This window comes from Neopelma chrysocephalum, unplaced genomic scaffold, assembly GCF_003984885.1.
Source record: "Neopelma chrysocephalum unplaced genomic scaffold, ASM398488v2 Primary Assembly neopelma1_72, whole genome shotgun sequence".
In the NCBI taxonomy this organism is placed as follows: Eukaryota; Metazoa; Chordata; class Aves; order Passeriformes; family Pipridae; genus Neopelma; species Neopelma chrysocephalum.
The window spans coordinates 373,713-393,633 of NW_020897732.1; the positions used below are offsets into that span (position 1 = coordinate 373,713).

General features: G+C 38.6%; 1 protein-coding gene across 6 annotated transcripts in view; it reads right to left on the bottom strand.

The window, feature by feature from the left end:
- The window catches only part of MPP7 (membrane palmitoylated protein 7), a 152,894-nt gene that overhangs the window by 80,707 nt on the left and 52,266 nt on the right, over window positions 1–19,921 (bottom strand). For all 6 annotated transcript variants that reach the window (XM_027686859.1, XM_027686858.1, XM_027686857.1 and 3 more), the window contains one exon: window positions 16,309–16,427. In XM_027686859.1, coding sequence (XP_027542660.1) covers window positions 16,309–16,427 — 119 coding nt within the window. The remainder of the gene's footprint in view (window positions 1–16,308; window positions 16,428–19,921) is intronic.

Consider the following 19,921-nt stretch of genomic DNA (forward strand, 5'->3'; position numbering starts at 1 on the left):
ATGCAAAAGCCACCAGTGGTGGACTTCCCCATACAGGAACCTTAGGCAAGAAAGGCTGACAAATTAAAAGCAGCAGCACATGAAGATGCTTAAATGCACCAGGCAAAATCTCTACCAGCCTCTGCCAGCAGGTAAGAGAGCTAAAAACACCACCATTCCCTTCTTCCTCTGTCTGCTCACAGTCCATGTTAAAATCCAAAGCAAAACAAAACAGGAAACAATCACTAAAATTAAGTATATGCTTAGGAGTATTAGGACAAGTTGCCATTGTGAAATTAAACATTTGCTGGAATGTTCCTTAATGAAACCATGGCCATGAAACCACAGAATGCCTACGAGGACATGCTTTGCATTCAAGTCTTGCCTTGTTTCTAAAAGAGTGATTGATGGCACAGCTTTCCAAGCAGATCACAACATATCAGAGGAATCTTGGACAATGAGAGACAGACACAAAGTCACTTTGGAGTTTTTTCCTGGGAATAATGGCAAAAGTAGCTGAAAATTCAGAAAAATTGAGAAATGTGGAGAAAATAAGTAAATGGGGGGGGGAAATTAAGCTCAATAAAACCCAGCAGTGGAAGACATGCACTGAGTATTTTCGGAAGGCACAGAAATGCAAGAGAAGCTGCTGAGGCCTGCACACTGCAGCCAGGGGCCAGGCTACAATTTAAACTGCATGCAAATCAAAACAAAGAGATTCTAATAAATCAATACCAACAAACAAGATTTAAGCAAGACTTTTAAATTAAAAAGACATGAAGACAGAATCTGAATTTTGTTTAATAGGATAGAGAGATGTGTTAGGAGTAAAATGTCCCAAATGAGTTCCACCAAAAAATTACAACAGTGCCTTCCCTGCAGAGGACGGAGAAACACCGACACGGAAAGGAATGTGTGTTGTAGGATGAAGAGGAATATGAAAAAAATGACAAAATATTGGAAGAAAATTGCAGTAATTTAGGAGAGATTTACTGCCATTTCCCTGTACCTTTTCAGACCACTGCACTTCAGGTTTTGCACTAAATCATCTAAACATGCAAACCCATTTCACAGGAAACTTCAAATCAAAGCAAACATATAAATTTATTTTTATATTGGAAGGGGTATCACAAATGTATTTGCACAGGTGTACAAAATTACAGCCATGCCATATCTTTAAATTTTGGAAAGCTGGTAGAAAACAGGAGAAATTGGCTAATGACAGAGGAGACATAAGTAACAAAGATAAGGGAGCTGCACTGGCATTCCTACCATTATAAAAAAGAATATAGAGAAAAGTTTAGTAATTTTATAATTCAAGATATAAGGATCCATATAAATACAGACCAGCAATACAAAATTACTGGGATGCCAAGAGATTTCCTGACAGTTTCCAACCCAGAACTGCCCCCCAGCTCCAGCCCCTTATTCAAGTAGGATTCAATCATAACATTAGCCAGCATGATCTAGCCTGGTTTACACTGCATTTGAATATGAAACCAGCAAAAATTTAAATAATATCAGGAAGAAGTATCATTAATCAGGGATATTTTTTCATTTTTATGCCATTAATTAACATTAACAAAACCAAAAAGCAACAAACTTCCTTTTCTATTGTGCAAAAATGTCAATTTACCTTTGACAGAACAAGAAATAACAAATAATAACTCACTTGAGCTCCTCCAGCTCAACTGAAATACACTGAAGTACTCTAACTGTATCCATCTTTGGATGACCAAAGGTGTATGAGAGGTCACTCTTGCCTTCATTATTAAAGGTTTGGAAATTCAATGGAAAAGCTGAAATAAGCAAAAACCGGGATGAAATTCCCACAGAGAAGCCATGACAGAATGGTTATGAAAGGAGAAGAAACACACATAACACAAAGGGAATTAAAGCTCTTTCATACATTAAAAAATCATTTAGCAGTAGAAAAATAAATAGAAAATAATCCAGTCCTAATAAGTTAAAAGAACAATATACATACTCAGAAAACAGAGAGAGAGAGAGCAGAAGCAGGACAGAAGACCTGATCAAACTATACATAGGTCTTCCTCACTAGTTACCTGATATACCACATAAGGAAAATATTGCTTCCCCTTTGGGAGATGACAATAATAAAACTTGGTCAGACTATTAGTTAGAATTAGTTAGAAATTGGTAGAAAGTGGATGTTTCCAGATGAAAGAGCATAGGCACAGAATTACAAATATTTTATTCCTTGGCGTGTGCTATGGTATGATTAGTAGTTAGCCTTTAATGACATACTCAATTTCAATATGATCAGCTTAGTTTTCAGATGCCAATTAATATGATGAAACATCATGGTTTATTTTTTTCCTAGAATGTTTGAAACTTCAGAATTCAAAACTGCACCCTGATTTATGGTTTGATCCTGATTAAAACTGTGTATGTCTGCAGTGTCATTACTGGATTATTTAATCACTAAATCTCAGCAAAAACTGCTCTTTTCCATGAAACCCAATCTGTAAAGCACATTAAAATTGAAAATACTTTATGAAGATGATATCCATAGTAAATGTAAAGCAGTACTCAAGCTATCCCTTACAAAATCTTTAGCATTTATAGCTGGCAGGATTGGAGTGTTTTTTAACTCTTAAATATCATAATTGAGGCAGTCATGATTGTGAATAATTGAGATCACTGGAATTACGTTGTGCAGGTTGTGATTTCAAGCAAAAGTCAATGAGAAAATTTAGAAAGAGATAGAGAGACAATACAGATTTTATTTCCAATGGACAAAATAAGACTGTTTACCCCCCACCATGCTCACCACTCAGTACATATCATGTTCTTCATGAGGGCTTATGCTGTACCTGAGCCACTGGGGCAGAAAAGAGTCAGTGGCTCCAAGGTTCAAAATCTCCTCCTCTGGGAAGCAATGATATCCTGTTAGAGCTCTATGAGACAGAGTGAAGGAGAAAGGCAGCAGGACAGAAATCAAAGGAAAAACAATCTAAAATTGAAGGAGAGAGCACAAAGTGCCTATCTGGCATTAACATTCTCTGAAACAAACAGTCCTGAAATGCTGACCAGCAAAAGCATCAAGAGGGGTATAACTGATGCATCTAGTACAGCATGTGAATTACAGATAATGACATTAAAATAAGCAATGGAATTCAGAAGTCAAAATGGATTTTTATTTTATTAATCAATAATACTGAAGAGTACATGCCTCTGTGTGTGAGATCCAAGTCCAGAAAATGATGAAAACAATGTGTTTGTATTTCCCTAATGAATTCAGTCATGTTTTTGTTTTGCTAGAATCCTTTAAGGTGGAGTAGCCAGCAAATAAGAGGAAAACCATATCTGGAAGGACTTATAGTCTTAACCAGTGGCTGGGTAAAGGGCCCGGAGTTCACGCATGGCTATTTAGTTGGACTTAACACCCATGCTGGTATTTGAGGAATCTGTAAACGGATCTGCTTAGAAATGTAGAGAGCAAAAAGGTGTGTGTTTTCAGCAGTGCCTGGATCAGCTGGAGAGGAGAAACAGGACCAGGCTCTCTGCTTTTTTTTTTTTTTGGTGCTTACACAAGCTAAAGCACTGCTCTCCCTGTGGCAGCCTTTCTGGCCAGTTGCCTGGTGGTGCAGGTGCTCAGCAGTGGCCACATCCAGCTCTCACCAGACTGCACCTTTGCAGCCAAGACAGACGAGTCCTCATGTCCTGGTATTTGCTACGCTTGGTAAATCTTGCAACATCCTCAATTCCAGCACTGGTGGAATATCATCTAGTTTGCAAGTAATGAAATAGTGTAACTTTGCAAATACATGCAAAGCAGGTGAAAGCAATGTTTTCCCTAGGAATTTATATGGCCACATTAACAGGGCATACAAATATTTCCCCTTTATACACTTACTGTCTTTATTTTCCTAAGAGGCAAGGAGTTAATCCAATCCTTATTTACTAGATAAAAAAATAGAAGAACCCTGCAGACACACATGGGAGGACACACTGAGGGAAAAACTGGTCAGGAGTGTGGGGAGGAAGACAGCTGCAAAGTACAGGCCCACTAAGGCACCAGTGTTTTTTGAAAACAAATCCAAGACAGCTCTAACTTTAGACCATTCAATGTCACTACAGGAACAGGAAAGAATTTTTACACCGTAGATACCTCAGAGTGGTTCAGCTGGAGCAAGAAAGCATGAAACCCTTTTCTCTGCAGCATGAAAACAGCCTATGTCACCATACTGAAGATCCTACATCAAAGTGAATCTGTACATTTAGGTTTTGCTATTGCATTGAAGGCACAGTCAAGTTACAGCAACTGCCCATAATAAATTACTATCCTTGATCTGCGCAGACAAGTAAGCCTTATTCTTTGCTTGTTTTGAAATCTCATTTGCTCTGCACCTTATTGGTTATTCTGCAGTGACTGTGCACCAGGTGGAGAGCACTGGTATGTTAAGCCCTTACACGCTGCAGCTCTCAATGTAACTTACGTTTGAAGTGAACTTCACTGACATCACCACACCTGCACAGTGAGCAGTGGGTTCTACGAGGATACACAGAAATGGTTATTAGAGAAACAAAACAACCTGTGGCTAAGACAACACTGCAATACAAACAGTGCCATGTGGAAGTCTAAAGGAATAGTGCACATGTAGCATACTATGGTGATCTCTTCTTTCCAAGCTTTAAAAAGGAAAAAAAGAGTTATAATAGAGAGAACAGAAAAAAAGGCTTGAAGGTTTTTTTTAAAGTGCTTAGGGAGACACAGAAGAAAGAAAAAAAATGGGGAAGAGGAAAAGAAAAGATGAGTAAAACCTGTGTGTGTACGCCTGTTTTTCATACAAAGGAGGAAAGACAGTGAGTGTGTAATATAACACATATTAGTGAACACTACAAATGACCTTCACAAGGATTAGGTGGACAGTGGATACTACCAAGATTTCCAAAAAAAGAAGGAAAGTTAACATAAACAGTAACAAAACCTGCTGGTAGGAAACACATGCAGGCATTTTTGCCAAATGTTAAAAATAAGATTTTTATTAAATCTTATTGTATCAGTTTCCACGCTTCAGGAAGATTTTATAACTATCACATCCCATCCTTCTTAACTCTTACAATGTTTTTGCACTGCGGAGGCTGGTTTGGGAAGTTATGACTTTCTGTTCTTAAAAGGAAAATAGTCCAAGACAGTAACAAAAAAAATTGTTTTAAACACTCCCTCACATGTTCTGCCACAGAACTTCTGGTTCAAGGGAAAAGAACACTGTAGAAAAACAGTTTAAAATTACATTATCCTTGGATGTCTTGGATTTATCAGACTATTACTGAGAAGCTTATGAGATCTTTGATTAGTCTCAGTATCATAGACAAAAAATGTATCACTTTGGTTAAATAAATACTGTACAAGCTTCATAAGACAAGAAAAATCTGGGAATGAGCACAGATTTGGGTTCTAAAACTTCTCTTTGAACTGCTGTACCAGTCTGGTCACCAGGTTGGTACATTGCCCCCTTGGTAACAATGAAATTACAAACTATTTGTCTTAGAAGGATTGATTTACTTCTTTTATGCCCAGTACATTTTGGCTGGATTTCTGCTACTCTTTGGAGGTTTCCCAGCAGAAACTTTAAATCAATTACGACTGATCCAAAAAAAAGCCTCTGTCTGGACTTTAACCTAAACCGAAGTTTTTTTCACATTCCAAAGCACTGATTTATTCACAAGTTCCAAGTTATACTCACAGACCAACACTTCACACCTCTGATTTAATAAGCTTATCTGCTTTATTTTTCATTTCAAAAGTTTGTTGGTACACCCACCTGGAGAGACTTCTGATATCAACCCAACTTCTACAGCTTTTATGAGACTAAACTGTCAACAAGGCAATTTAATTGATACTTTGGGAACTGATATTTGAATTGAGTTTTTATTATTATTTTTAACAAAGTGGTCTGAAGGAGGACTTGATGACAGGAACAGGACTTCCCCATAAAAATCTAGATGAAACATTGCAAGTGCATATTACTAAACACATTAGCAGCTCTGATGTAGAAGCTGCAAGATGCAAGAGACACCAAATGTCTAAACTCCTGACAAAGAAGTTAACACCAGATATTCAGTAAAACTTCTATCAAAAAGTACAAAATAAAAACATATTAAAAAAAAACATGAAAAAGTATTTACCACAGGAGAATCCATTCAAAAATCTTCAAAGAGAAGGACAAAATTATTATTTATGTCCACCAGCAGTCTGTTTCCTAGTAAACTATCTACTAGCTACAATTATAACAAATATTTTTAGTTGAACCATCACATAGGAACCATATTTCACCACTGCACTATTCCATCCATTTGGCCCTAACTTGCATTTTCTTACAAATAAGGTTACACCATTCAAAGCTATGCCTAAATAAATTGAAAGTGCATTTTTTCACTTTATTAAGGCAAAAATAAGCACAGGTATGCATGAGTGAACACATATGGCAAAAAATCTTTGTCTTTGCTCAGAGAAGAAACAGTAAACCTGTCACATGTTATAATATGTGGAAGGTTGGGGGGATTTAGCTATGATTTCAAACAGGAATCCATTTTTATTTTGCTTATTTTTTCCCAGTTATTACCTGATGTACTGCATTTTTATACAATAAAAACAGAAACAAGTCAAAGGGTTCAACAAACACAGAGCAACGAGAAACCCCCCCCAAATCTCAACATGAGAAGCAATCACTTGCTCAATGCCTGGCTGCTAGTTACCTTTTTTCCTAATGTTTTCATGGAAATAATATCAGCCTGAATAAAGTAAAGATCCTGTACTATTTTCTATAAAACTTCAATTACCTTATTTTGATTAATCTGATCACTGTTCCCATGGAAATTAAGTTTAAAGGCAGCTGACTGCCTCCAGCTAGGAGTGATCTCTTTACTTGCAGATTTCAGTTGCTGGCAATTGAGCAAGTCTCAAAAAAATCACTTTGGCTTCAAAAGTAACACTTTAAATTTATGTGGCATTTCATAAGGAATAACACCTTGCATTACAGTTCTTTTGAATGTAATAATTTTGATGGAAGCAAAACGACTCATTGCTTCAGCAGTAATTACTCCAAATACAAATGCAAACTACTGTCAGTCATCAAAAGGCTTTCTTACAGAACATTATTTTTCCAATAATTTTCATCTTTAGGTAAGCAGAAAGCATGTGGCAAGTTTATATTTCGGTATATGAATTAGACCATTACCTACAAATAGTTTGGATGAGAGGAGTACTGAAATTCTAGCACTCCTCCATATATACTGTGTACATACAACCCAAGCAGAAAGCTTCCCAAATGAACTGGAGATCAAGCTTCCTCTCCAGACAATGAGAAAATGAAAAGTGTTAAATTTCTTCCATGCAGCTTTAGTATTTCTTTGCAGATTCAGGATCCTAATACTGCCCACATACTGTCCACTACCTACTGCCAGGTAGTTCTGTAGGGCTGAGAATCGAGTATTGTGTTTTACCAATAGGAATTTAGGCAAGACTGGACCAAACCTGTTTCAACAAGAGACATTCACTGAACAAGGACATCCCTACAAAAATTAAGTTTTCCTTGATCTCTGCTGATCTGGATTTAAAGAGTGACAAATAACTGCCACCTTTTATCTAGTTCATCATTACTAATGATTTCAACTATAGTAAATTCCTTTTCCCCTTGCCAGAAATAGCAAAAATTTCCAAACCAGCCCCAACGGACCACATCTGGGCACTGTTTGGACAGTCTGCACTACAAGAGTGATCACTTTCCTTCTGCCATGAGGAGGCTTTGCACGCTTTCTCTGACTGAAAGATATAAACTATAATGTAAGAAGCAACCTTGCTTGATTCTCCTTTAGAGCATGAAGAACAATTATTTTTCATTGGCCGTGAATTGTTAGTGGCTGCCAACCACCACACTCACACCTCCTCCTCCAGATGTCCAGGTGGTCACACCACCTTTTCCTTCATTTCTGCCTATCTCCAAAGCAAACAGCACTTCAGACCTCCACATGAATTTACAGACATGCAGCCTTTTCCTTCTACTGGGGAGGCATGGCTTTCTAAAATAAATACAGTTGAGAACTCAGCAGTACAGAACCTTAAGGACTTCAAGTATCGAAGCAACATTTTAGTGAATGAGTTATCAGTTTCAATAATTCCACCCACTCCAAGGTGGTCTATATATCTCTCCAATTATCCAGTGCTTTCCCCCAAAACCACAACCCTCTCAATCTGTTAGATCTGAGGTTAGGTACTAAATCCCAGTCCCACTTTGTCTTCTAGTGCATTTTCCAGGCTTGTTGCTCTTAGGTAACGCAGCTCCTCCAAGCTCCTTCTGAGGTGGCTGGTTTTGTCTGACCCAAAATCAGAAACCACTCTCACCATTCTCTTAACAGGTGTAAATACATTAGCCACCAAAATCCCCTCAAAAACACACATTGCTCTCTTCCTCTTCTACATAGTAAAACAATTAACAGAAAAAGAGTTCTTGAGACCTGCATAAAACAGACAATCTGAATAATAAATAATGAAGATTGTATAAATATTATTTCTAGAGAAAGCATACGTGAAAAACAAAGTAAGGAGAAAGTAAATAACTTTTGTATGTCCAGCAAAAAATATTTCAATATCAGCTTCAAACTTGAAAAGCAGAAGCAGTCAACATTAACATTACTGGGCTTCCATGCTGAAAGTCAGCTCCACCTCAGTACAATCTCCAACCTTCATTCTTTATCAATTGTCACGCTCAGGTCTTACACTACCTAATACATTCTCCTTAGCCACCGTCACCCTCCCAGGTTTGACACACTCAAAGACATCATTCCTTCCATCTATGGGTCATCCCCATTAAAAGTACAGAACAATAAGTTCAGAAAAATCAGTTATCATACTCAACTCATATAATCTGAAGCCCATTTCCTCTACATTCTTACGGGAAGAAGATCCAAATGTGTGGATGCCTGAGCTTGTGCCCAGGCAGGAGCATTCACTGTTTGGATGCACGACACGGGAGGAGAATGCACATGATCTGGGCAGCACACACCTGGATGCTGGTTACAGAACATCACAGGGTAGGGGAAGCTGCACCATACGAGCTCTCAGGAACACCAAAATAACCTGCAGAGCTCTTCCCAGGTGAAAGTTTGGACAGTTATCAGTTGTCTATTCTCTAACGTAAAACAAGCCATGAAACCTTACTGAGATTCTCTGATTCATATTGTAGATGCAAAACTCTTCATCCTACAGAGTAACAGCTTTTTCATGGAGTTTGTGTGTAAAGCCCTGGGTAAAAACTGTAAGTACATACAAATTTGCCTTTGAACTAGGCTTGTATATTACTGCAGACTGAAGATTTAGTACATCATCTGCAGGTAGTTGATTTTATCACTCATGGCTAGGCTTCGCGAACGAAGATTTGGGAAGGGCTCTACCCACTTTTCTTGCAAGCGCGTTGGTGGCTAAAAAGGTCAATACGAGAAAGGCAAGTCCGGTTGCAAAAGACACAGCAGAAAGACTCCTTAGATGGTATATTCTGCAAGGCTCGATTCTTTCTGCGTTGTCTTTTCTCCTCAAGGGTGAATCTGCGTGCTTTCTCAAAAGCATCAGCAGCGTTATAAATGGTTTGTCTCCGGCCTCCCGATTAGAGGCCAGAGTGGACCAGTTATGGTGATCAGTATGCCCGAGGCTGAGTTGTTGCTTCAGGGAGTCCTTGTATCTTTTCTTCGGCGCTCCTCTCTTGCGGCAGCCAGAGGCAAGTTCACCATAGAGCAGGATCTTAGGGAGGCGGTGGTCCTTCATCCTGGAGACGTGCCCTGCCCAACGCAGTTGCGTTCTCAGTAGCATGGCCTCAATACTCGTAATTGCTGCCTGTTCGAGAACAGATGTATTGGTCACATAGTCTGACCAGTGGATGTTAAGGATTGTATGGAGGCAGCATTGATGGAAGCGTTCTAGGAGACACAGGTGGTGGCGGTAGATGACCCATGATTCGGAACCATATAAAAGAGTAGACAGCACTATGGCTCTGTAAACACTGATCTTGGTACTTTTCTTCAAGTGTTTATTACGCCATACTCGTTTATGGAGTTTTCCAAAAGCACTATATGCCTTCGCTAACCTATTGTCTATCTCCCCATCAATCTTACCATCTGAGGAGATGAGGCTGCCTAGGTAATTAAACTGTTGGACTGAATTGAGTTCTGATTGGCCGATGGTGATGTGGGGATGATGGAAGACTTCCTGAGGTGCAGGTTGATGGAGAACTTCTGTCTTCTTTAAGCTGACTTCCAGCCCAAAGAGCTCAGCAGCATCTGCAAAGCAGGATGTTAAACGCTGCAGAGCTGCTTCTGTGTGGGCAACAAGGGCAGCGTCATCAGCATAGAGCAGCTCCCGGACAAAATGGTTTAGGGTCTTAGTATGGGCCTTCAGTCGCCTTAGGTTGAATAGGCTTCCATCAGTACGATATCGAATGTAGATACCGTCCTGATCATCGAGGTCTGCCGTGGCCCTTTGGAGCATCATACTGAAAAAGACTGTGAATAGGGTAGGAGCGAGAACACAGCCTTGTTTCACACCATTCTTTATTAGAAAGGGGTCAGAAAGTGTGTTGCCATATCTGACTTGGCCGTGCTGATCCTCATGAAGCAAGATGATCATTTTAAGGAACTTGGGGGGACAACCTAAACGTTCCAAAATCTGCCAAAGACCTTTTCTGCTCACAGTATCGAAAGCCTTGGTGAGGTCGACAAAGGTTACATAGAGACCTTTGTTCTGTTCCCTACACTTTTCTTGCAGTTGTCTGAGAACAAATATCATGTCTGTGGTGCTCCTGTTGGCTCTGAAGCCACACTGACTTTCAGGTAGAGTTTCTTCTGCTATAGCGGGTATTAGTCTGTTCAGAAGTATTCTTGCCAAGATTTTGCCAGCAATGGAGAGCAGAGTAATACCACGGTAATTTGAGCAGTCTGATTTAGTACCTTTCTTCTTATACAAGGTGATGATGACTGCATCACGAAGGTCTGAAGGTAGTTCACCTAGTTCCCAACAGCGCACCACAAGCTCATGAAATTTAGCATGGAGTGCAAGGCCCCCATGTTTCCAGACTTCGGGTGGGATTCCATCAACCCCAGCTGCCTTGCCAATTTTCACCTGCTGTATGGCCTTGAGGGTTTCTCCTAAAGTGGGGGCAGTATCCAATTCGTATTTCACTGGTTGTTGTGTGATGGACTGAATTCCTGAGTCTTGTACTACACGGTTGGTACTGAAGAGAGTCTGAAAGTGTTCAGACCATCTATTCAGGATGGATGTTTTATCTGTCAGAAGCGTTTGACCATCTGCACTGAGTAGAGGGCTTTGGACTTGGTATGTAGGCCCGTATGCTGTTTTCAGGGCCTCATAGAATCCTTTGTGATCCCCTGTATCTGCACATAGTTGAGTTTTTGCAGCTAGATCGGTCCACCACTTGTTCTGGATGTCACGGAGTTTCTGCTGGAGTTTGCTGCATGCAAGACGAAAGGCTGTTTTTCTTGCGTGACAGGATGGCAGTGCAAGGTGTGCTTGGTGGGCAGTTCTCTTCTTCCTCAACAAGTCCTGGATTTCTTGATTATTTTCATCAAATCAGTCCTTGTTCTTCTTGAGGGAGAACCCTAAGGATTCTTCAGAGGATTGCAGGATGCTACTTTTAATATGCTGCCAAATTGTTTCAGGAGAGGAATCTGCAGAATCTGTGGAATGGTTATCAAGCTTAGTTTGAAGGTTTGCCTGGAATCTTTCTCTTACTGTGGCTGATTGGAGATCGTTAACTTGGAGTCTTCTCCTTGGGATACTGCCCCTCTTGGGTTTGAATTTGAGATAAAAGTTGAGTTTACAGCGCACAAGCCGATGGTCTGTTTGACATTCTGCGCTGGGCATCACGCGGGTATGGAGGACATCGCGGACATCACTCCGTCGCACCAAGACATAATCAATGAGGTGCCAATGCTTAGACCTGGGGTGCATCCAGGTTGTCTTCAGACTATTTTTCTGCTGAAAGATAGTATTAGTGATGGTGAGCTGTTGCTCCGCACAGAATTCTAGCAGAAGTCGACCATTATCGTTGCAGTTTCCAACACCATGCTTGCCTAATACTCCTTTCCAGGCTTCAAAGTTCTTACCTACTCTGGCGTTGAAATCACCAAGGATAATGATCTTATCATCTGCGGGCACCTTTTGGGGTCGATTTTATCACTAAGAATATGTTAAACCAATCCCTTTTGCTTTGCCCTAATAACTCAGTTTTTATAAATACTATATTCTTCTCATTGCCAACAAGGGAACCACAGTACACTGAAAGCATCTACATTTGCATATTGAAAAATCTGAGTATTCACATCGAAAATTTCCACTGCTTCTATACTACAATGACTGTAAAATTTGGGCTATGTAATCATATGATTCAATTTACATGCCAAAGAAATTTCACCAGGATAAGCTTAACTGGTTTATTTTTTGATAAGTTTTTAGCAACTGACATGGTCAAACACTAGCATAGAAAATACCTTCTTAGAACTTCAAGTCACATCCAGGTGAAACTAACAGAAAATTAGCACAAACTAAGGTTTTGAAGGGCCAGCTACCAAAATACCATGCAGTTGTAATAAAATCAAACTGGATTGACCAAATATTCATTACTTTGGCGACAGTTTTCTTTTTCAGTGCCACATACAGCTTTTTGAATGTACAAGCTCTTCCCTATCAAGAGAAAGTGCAACACCACTTGCTGTGGCTTCTTTTTCGTAATGAAAAGTACAGTACTGAGTTGGCCAAAAACAATCAGTAAACTGCAGTGGGTTATGAAATATTTCAGTAGCTGCCCAACAGAAAAGCTTACTCAATTCCTGAGCATTACATCCACAACCAGAAATGTTTAAGGCGGCAGGGCAAGTAGAAGCTTCATCCTGGAACTAAACAGACAAACAGTAAAACATGTGTCTGGTGCACTAATAGCAAGCAAACACACATGGAAATTCTTGCAGCTCCTCTAAAAATAATCTAAAAGAGTAGTTAGAACAGATCTTTATTTATCCTTTCTAAAAAACATCCAAGCTGAGCACATGTGCACTATTTCAGGTACCAGCTATGTCAGTGCTCATAATTGCCCTGAAGGATTTTCTCTTCATGTTTCTATTCCATAAATCTCTACAGAATTAATGGGATCTCTGCTATATCAAAAGTAATGAGATGGCTGAAGATTTTTGGTAGGACTTGAGAGAGTCATGTAATAAGACAAGGAAGTAACAATTTGAGCGAAGCAGAGACAAATTTTAAACACTTTTCAGAACCAGTTTTCTCCTCCAAACTGTCAACAACAGTTGTGATTTCCCTCTTCTCTGTACTTTGCAAGCTAAAATCTAATAAACAGATTCCTTTGTTGAGAAAAGGGACAGCAAGAACAGTTGCATCAGTGTTTGCTGGTTTTACTTACTACAATAGGAATGTACTGTAGGGAACAATCCAGTATTTGCAGGGGAATGGACTGGATGATCTAATACAACTTTTCCATTTCTGACTTCTTAGAACAGCTCAGGCTGATCCAAGTTCTCAAAGATATTTCTGTCCAACAATACTGAATGAAGAGAACTCCAAAGCAATGTTTGGGGCTTTTTTTTTTTCTTCTATCTTTTTAATAATTAGAGAGCCAGAATAGCAAACCACGTGCTATAGAAAACAACCATACAGAAAACACTATAATAATTAAAGACCCATAAAACTTGGTATATCTGTAAAAAAAGTAGAAAGTTCATTTTATACTTAAGCCTTTCAATCACTTTGGAGCATTTTATCCATTTTATAACTGAAATTATTAAACAGTAAGTTAAGAAGGTCAGTGTAGAAATTTTTCTTAAGCAGTATGTTAAAATACAGAAATATTAATTTCTAATTAGTAGTATACCCATACTCATTTTTTCATAAATTACCCATACCAGGATCACAACATCCTTGGCTCAAAGCTAGTGCATATTTTTTTCCTTTTTTTTCCTCTTTTTTTTTTTTAATTACAAAATATCTGTCATCATTCTCTGCCTGAGGAATTGAAAAACATTTGTCTTTGCAAGTACAGTTGACTTTAAGAAGTTACTGCTAGGAAAAACACTCTTTCAAATAAGACACCAGAACCCAGAAAGAAAGATTTGGCACTTCTGAAGTCTTGCAATAGGGAAAAACTATGGCAGATGGGGTTCATTCTTCTGCTCTTACAGCTCTCTTCCAAAAAGGCTATGGACTATCTCTGAAACCTGATAGGATACTGAATAAATCTTCTAAAAATGCATTAAAGGTCAAACAAATACCACGAGTTTCACATACAGTTAAGACCATCTTGAGGCAGTTATATAACCTTTTGAAAGCTCTTCATATCCTACTTTACACACCTGAACTACACAAAAATGAGAATGTGAGGTTCCATAATCTGTGACATGCACGTGGGTCAGAACAGATCGTCCTAATAGTCTCAATTTTTGTAATTAAAAAACTTTGTCTTTTAAATTAAATTAATATGCTGTATTTAAAAAGGGTAACTAGTGAACACTAAAGACAGTTTCAAGATTTCACACTATTTTAAGATAGTGTGAGGCTTAATAAGACATTAAAAGAACCATCCACAGAGTTACATATATGTTTAATACTTGGATCTAACAGTGTACAAGATAAATAATAAAGATGGTTGGAATATTTCAGTGTCTTCTTGTTGTAATTGCAACAAAGTGACCATTCATTGATCCCCTTTCCCATTTTTCTTTTCTGTTTAAGTCAGAAAGTCCAGTCCACCCTTCAAAAACAAACAACATAGTAACTAGGGCATGCAACCAGGAGGACAGGCAACTGCTCCAAACTGAGAGCTTACTCCAAGTGAGCAAACCAGTTACTGCTGTTCTATCATTGTCTTTTGGACTAAAGGGCAAAAGGGGGTAAGTGAAGGAGTTTGAAAAGGTTTAGGTTTTGCCTCAATAGAAAATTAGAGCAAATATTGAAGTGTCGATGTTTCACAGATCCACACTCATTTTCTAGCAGCCTTCTTTAATTCCCAATCCAGAACTAATTTAGTAACTGACCTAACATTTTGCTTAGATGCACACCACTGTCAGCTTTATTAGAAAGACAACTGGTCTTACAAAGATCTTCTGAGGCACCTGCATGGACAGCTGCAGCAAAGCAGCAAGGAGGCTGGGAATCACGGCACTTCAGAAACTTCGATGAAATTCTTTAGGCAAGAAAGTACGGTCAAGCACTGTTCCACTGTTTGTTGGTTTTGTGTATCAACTGCCAGAGAGTACTTGTGTTTACTTTTATATGTAAATTCTCAGCTATTTTGAAAAGTATCAACAAGTACTTGGCCAAGTATCAACATTATTACATATTTTTCCAGAATAAAATAGCTGAAAGAAATGGAAAAAGGTGATTCTTTCAAACCTACTTAGAAATAATCCCAATTTTAAGCTTCCTCTAGATCAGTAATTGACAAGGGTAACAAATTCTGCTCAATTATATGTGAGTCTGGATATATTCATGGCACAGGTTACTACCATCTACTGACTCATTTGAGACCTCAGAATTTTCTTCCAGCTTGAATTAGCTCTGCACTGGGGACTGAAGACATCCTTACCCCTCTGTAGGAGTGGAATGTTTCTAACCAGCTGATTGGTCCCATTTTTCTGCTATAAACAATTTCAGCATTATTGGGGTAGCTCTGTGTCCTCCCATGGCATGCCTTGATTTCTTGTTGCTGATCATTTTTGTAGCACAATACTTTCTCAAGTATTTGCCCAAACTTATTTTATGTTGTACTTTAGGCCAGCATATTTATGTGCAAAACAATATAAAATGGAGGCAAGCCAATAAAAGAAACAGCTTACTAGAATTTCAGTTGACTTTGTTAAAGGAAATTATTTTAAATTAATGTGGCTACTGAACTCTTGCCATACTTGACCTCAGAAAATATATTCCTTCTAATTTTTGCTGTGAACATTTATTTATTTAAGCTAAACTCCAGGTCTTGAATGTTGACCATAAGGAAGTCTCAGATTTCCTACTACTATTTCGTACTCTTTTTTTTCTAAACAAGGGCAAACAACATATGTTTGCTGCATTAGCATTACACTGCCAAAACATCACTCTTAAATGAAATCATCTATGTATTTTTGGTAGAATCTTGTTTAACAACTTCCACCCCGACAGAAACAGAGTTAAAACAAGGCTGTTTTGTTTTCACTGAGCAACAGTTTGGTCACTGGTTTACTAGATGGCGCTCAAAACATTTTTCCATATGCTCTTCTCAAAGAGAATCTGACTTAAATGAGGTTTACCTTCACCAGTGAATGAAGGCTTTTTTCACCAAACATATCCCAGAGGAAGGTCAGGTCTTCCTGGCTGTCCACATGTGGCTGCAGCTGGGCTGGCAATGCAGCCAGCAGCTCATACAGACCTATAAAATGAAAATAAAACACAAAGTGTAATCTAGGGGTGATCTCATTAATTTCACTTAACAGTTCTGTGTAATTGGCTGCCTGGAGCATGTCATTTTAACTGAATAGGGTGTCTGGAGTATCCACCATAACATTGACTTGTAGAACCAAAAGGAACATTTAAAAAAAATTACTAAGAAACAAGTATTAGCAGTGTACTTTTTACCTTGTCACAGTACATCCATATATATTTACACAAGGTTATGCAGAAAATTCATAAAGGTTTTGAAAAAAGGACAAACCCAGAAAAAAACATAAATTCCTTTGCTTAATCGTTATTCCATTTCCCTTGATGTTAGCCAAAGAGTGAAATGAGTCATGAATAGGAAAAACTTCCTTAAAAGAACAGAAACTGGATAGGGTGGTCCATTAAAAAAAGGTTCATGGTTTCTCTAAATATTTCTTGCTAATATATTGCTTAATACTTTTTTCAATCCCATGTTCAGTAGGGATCCACAGCAGTACAAGAGCAGCTTCTCTGTTTTGCAGGATAAAACCTTTAAAAACAGAACCAACACAGTTTTCCCAGACACACATGCACACAGAAATATTTCAGTAACATTTTTAATTTGCAGGTATCAGAGATCCTCCGTAGGGTTAAAGCAGTTGCTGTTCTCAGTTATTTGTGGCACACCTCACCAGCGCTCTCCGAGGGGCAGACAGTAGCACACTGTTCCACAGTAGCGTACGGCATAAAATATCCATCGTGCACACAGGCCATCAAAGCTCTGTCCAAGAAATGTAGCAGCAGTGTTTGCAGCAGTCCTCTTTAGGGAGGTAACCTGGCACGAGTTGATATCAATTCATAGCACATGTTTAATTTTCCAGTGGGATTACTTGGGGTAAAAAGGACAAAATGCCTTTTTCTCTGTCTGCTGTCTACAAAAACACCAATAGTCTCCTGGGATCCAAGATACACGGTCCTGTTATTATTTTTAGTCTGAGTAAGTGCTGCTGTTCATCACAAGAACAGATTTACAACATATTCTACTGGTAAAAGAACACTGTTGTAAATTACAGGTCACCTATTGTTATTATGCTTATTATTTCCCCAAAACTTATGATTCAGAATATTTATTAGTAAACCTAATTTCACAACCTTTTCAGACACTGCATATCCCTTTCAACATTACATACAACACCTTTGGGATCTGATTATTTACATTTTCATCTTTTTACTGCCTCTCAGTAAAATATTCTGGAAAAAAAAGTTCTTTCCAGATACATTCTTTCTGTGGTCCAAGCATTTCTTGGTGGTTCACATTCATTTCTCTTAGAATCTTGCTTTTATTTAAATATGTTCTTGTTTCCTCTTCAGAAATACTGCAAAAAGAGGATACAACTCAAACCACTACAATATTTTGCAGACAGAAAGACAGACCATTGACCTCTGCCTAGGAAGATGCAGTCAGAGATTGAGCTGACACCCAGAGAAGAGAGGTTTGAATGGGACTTGTGGCTTCAACTTCCCAGACTACTAGAACTTCAGAACTTAGAAAATGGTTATTTTTATCACACAGTTTATGCTTCAAAAACATTTTCATTTAGAAAATACAAAAAGTCTTATTTTTCTGTCATTTAGAAAATTAAAAAATTTCTTTACATTCATTCACTTTTGTTACTGTAAATATATTTACCTTAAAATAACATGAAGGTTGTTAGAAAATGGAAGAGGAAGTCAAATGTAAGCTTGCATTAAGGCATAACTGCTTAGGGACAATTCACGTTTACCATTCAGAAGAAAGAAAACAGTAACTTCAGCCACTCCCTTCAAATAAAAGATGTATAACAGAGTAAGCTTTCTTTTCCTTCATCTGTCAGATCTGCTTGAATTCCACATATACACAACTATAAAACTATTCTATCCTTGTAAGTTGCTCCTTAAAGCTTTGATAATCAAATCCCTAGTGAAAAATAAAACAAAAGTTCGTGTTTCCTGACGGATTAACTGTTAGTGACACAGGGAGAGACTGAATCTGCCCATAACGAGCTCAGGTTTTACACACAAAACTCCCAGAGAAAAACCCCTCCTGCCAGCTCTCCAGGAGTGACTAATCCTGCAGGTGCTTACACACATAAAGGTTTCCACATCCGGCTCAAAAGTTTCTGTGGGCTTCACTTATTCATACGGCCCTGAATTGACCCTTCTGGGGAAATGGGTGTCCGTGTCCCTTAGTGTGCTACTCCAGCCTCGACAGCAACGCACCCGATCCACGCAACTCTCCTGGGGAAGGGCAGACAATAGACAGGTGCTGATGGATTTTATCTGCAGCACTGGAACCCAAGGACTGTGTAATGAAGAATGCTGGAGAATGCCAGGCTCTTGCTCTTCAGACTCCTTGAGAAACTGAGCGCTACGTAGCCAGGAGTTAAAAAAACAACTCAATCAAGGAACCAAATGAAAATCAGGTAGAAGGATGACTTAGAGGATTCACCTGGGGAGAACAGAAGGCAAAGATCTAGAACATGTCTGAAGTTAAATTTGTGTAATTCCAGATCAGCTGACTCAGCTACAGCCTCCTTCCAAACCAAAGCTAATGGCAGAAGAAGGTGGTAGCACTTGTGAAGGTTTGACTTTTTTCTTCTTCCTTCTTGTTCCTTCTGTGGTGCACAGTACCACAGAATCAAAATTTTTCATATGGGCATTTGGATTTTTACATATGAAGAAAACCAGTATGTGGCTCTTCTACACACACCTCCAAGTAAAAGGTTATTTTCATTTGCATCTCAATTACACGAAGTGTGTTGTTTTTTGCAGTGTGAAGAAACAGTGAAAATTGTGGCTGGATGTGACTTTACCAGCAAATGGGATATAAAAGAAAGTATTTTCTGACATGGACAGGGACAAAATCATTTGTCAAGTTACTGTAAACTCATAATGAAGTTAAAACCACTACATTGGCAGCTACACACTGGCCTAATTTCAATTACCAGATCTGATAAATTGTCACATCCATCTTTCCAACACCTGAAGGCTGGTACTGCCAGGCTGTTAAAACCAGGTTTTTTTAAATTGTTTCAATTGTAGGAGCAATTACGAAGTCTGAAGTGATGCCATATTGAACACTTTTGATCACCTCTAAAAACAAAATTCAACTTTCAAAAAGGTCATAATAAAACCCTTTAATATTCAGAGGTATTGCTTTGCGAATTAAAAGCACACCTTCATTGCATTAGCCATGGAATGAGATGTATCAGCACCTCTGTGCTGAATGCTACCACTGCCTGCCAGGCCATGGTTGTGCTCTTCCTCTCAATTTGATGTTTATCTTGAAGTCCCACCTCCTTGAGTCATATGACTTGCATGGACCTCACATTTTTTGAAAGATGCCCACAAATAAACACAATAATGAGCTTTTTAAAAAAGTATCTAGATGTTTAAAAAAAAAAATCATGAAAACCAAAAAAAATCCTAATGTTTTTAATGTTGGCAACACTGCACTGTGTCTTGGGG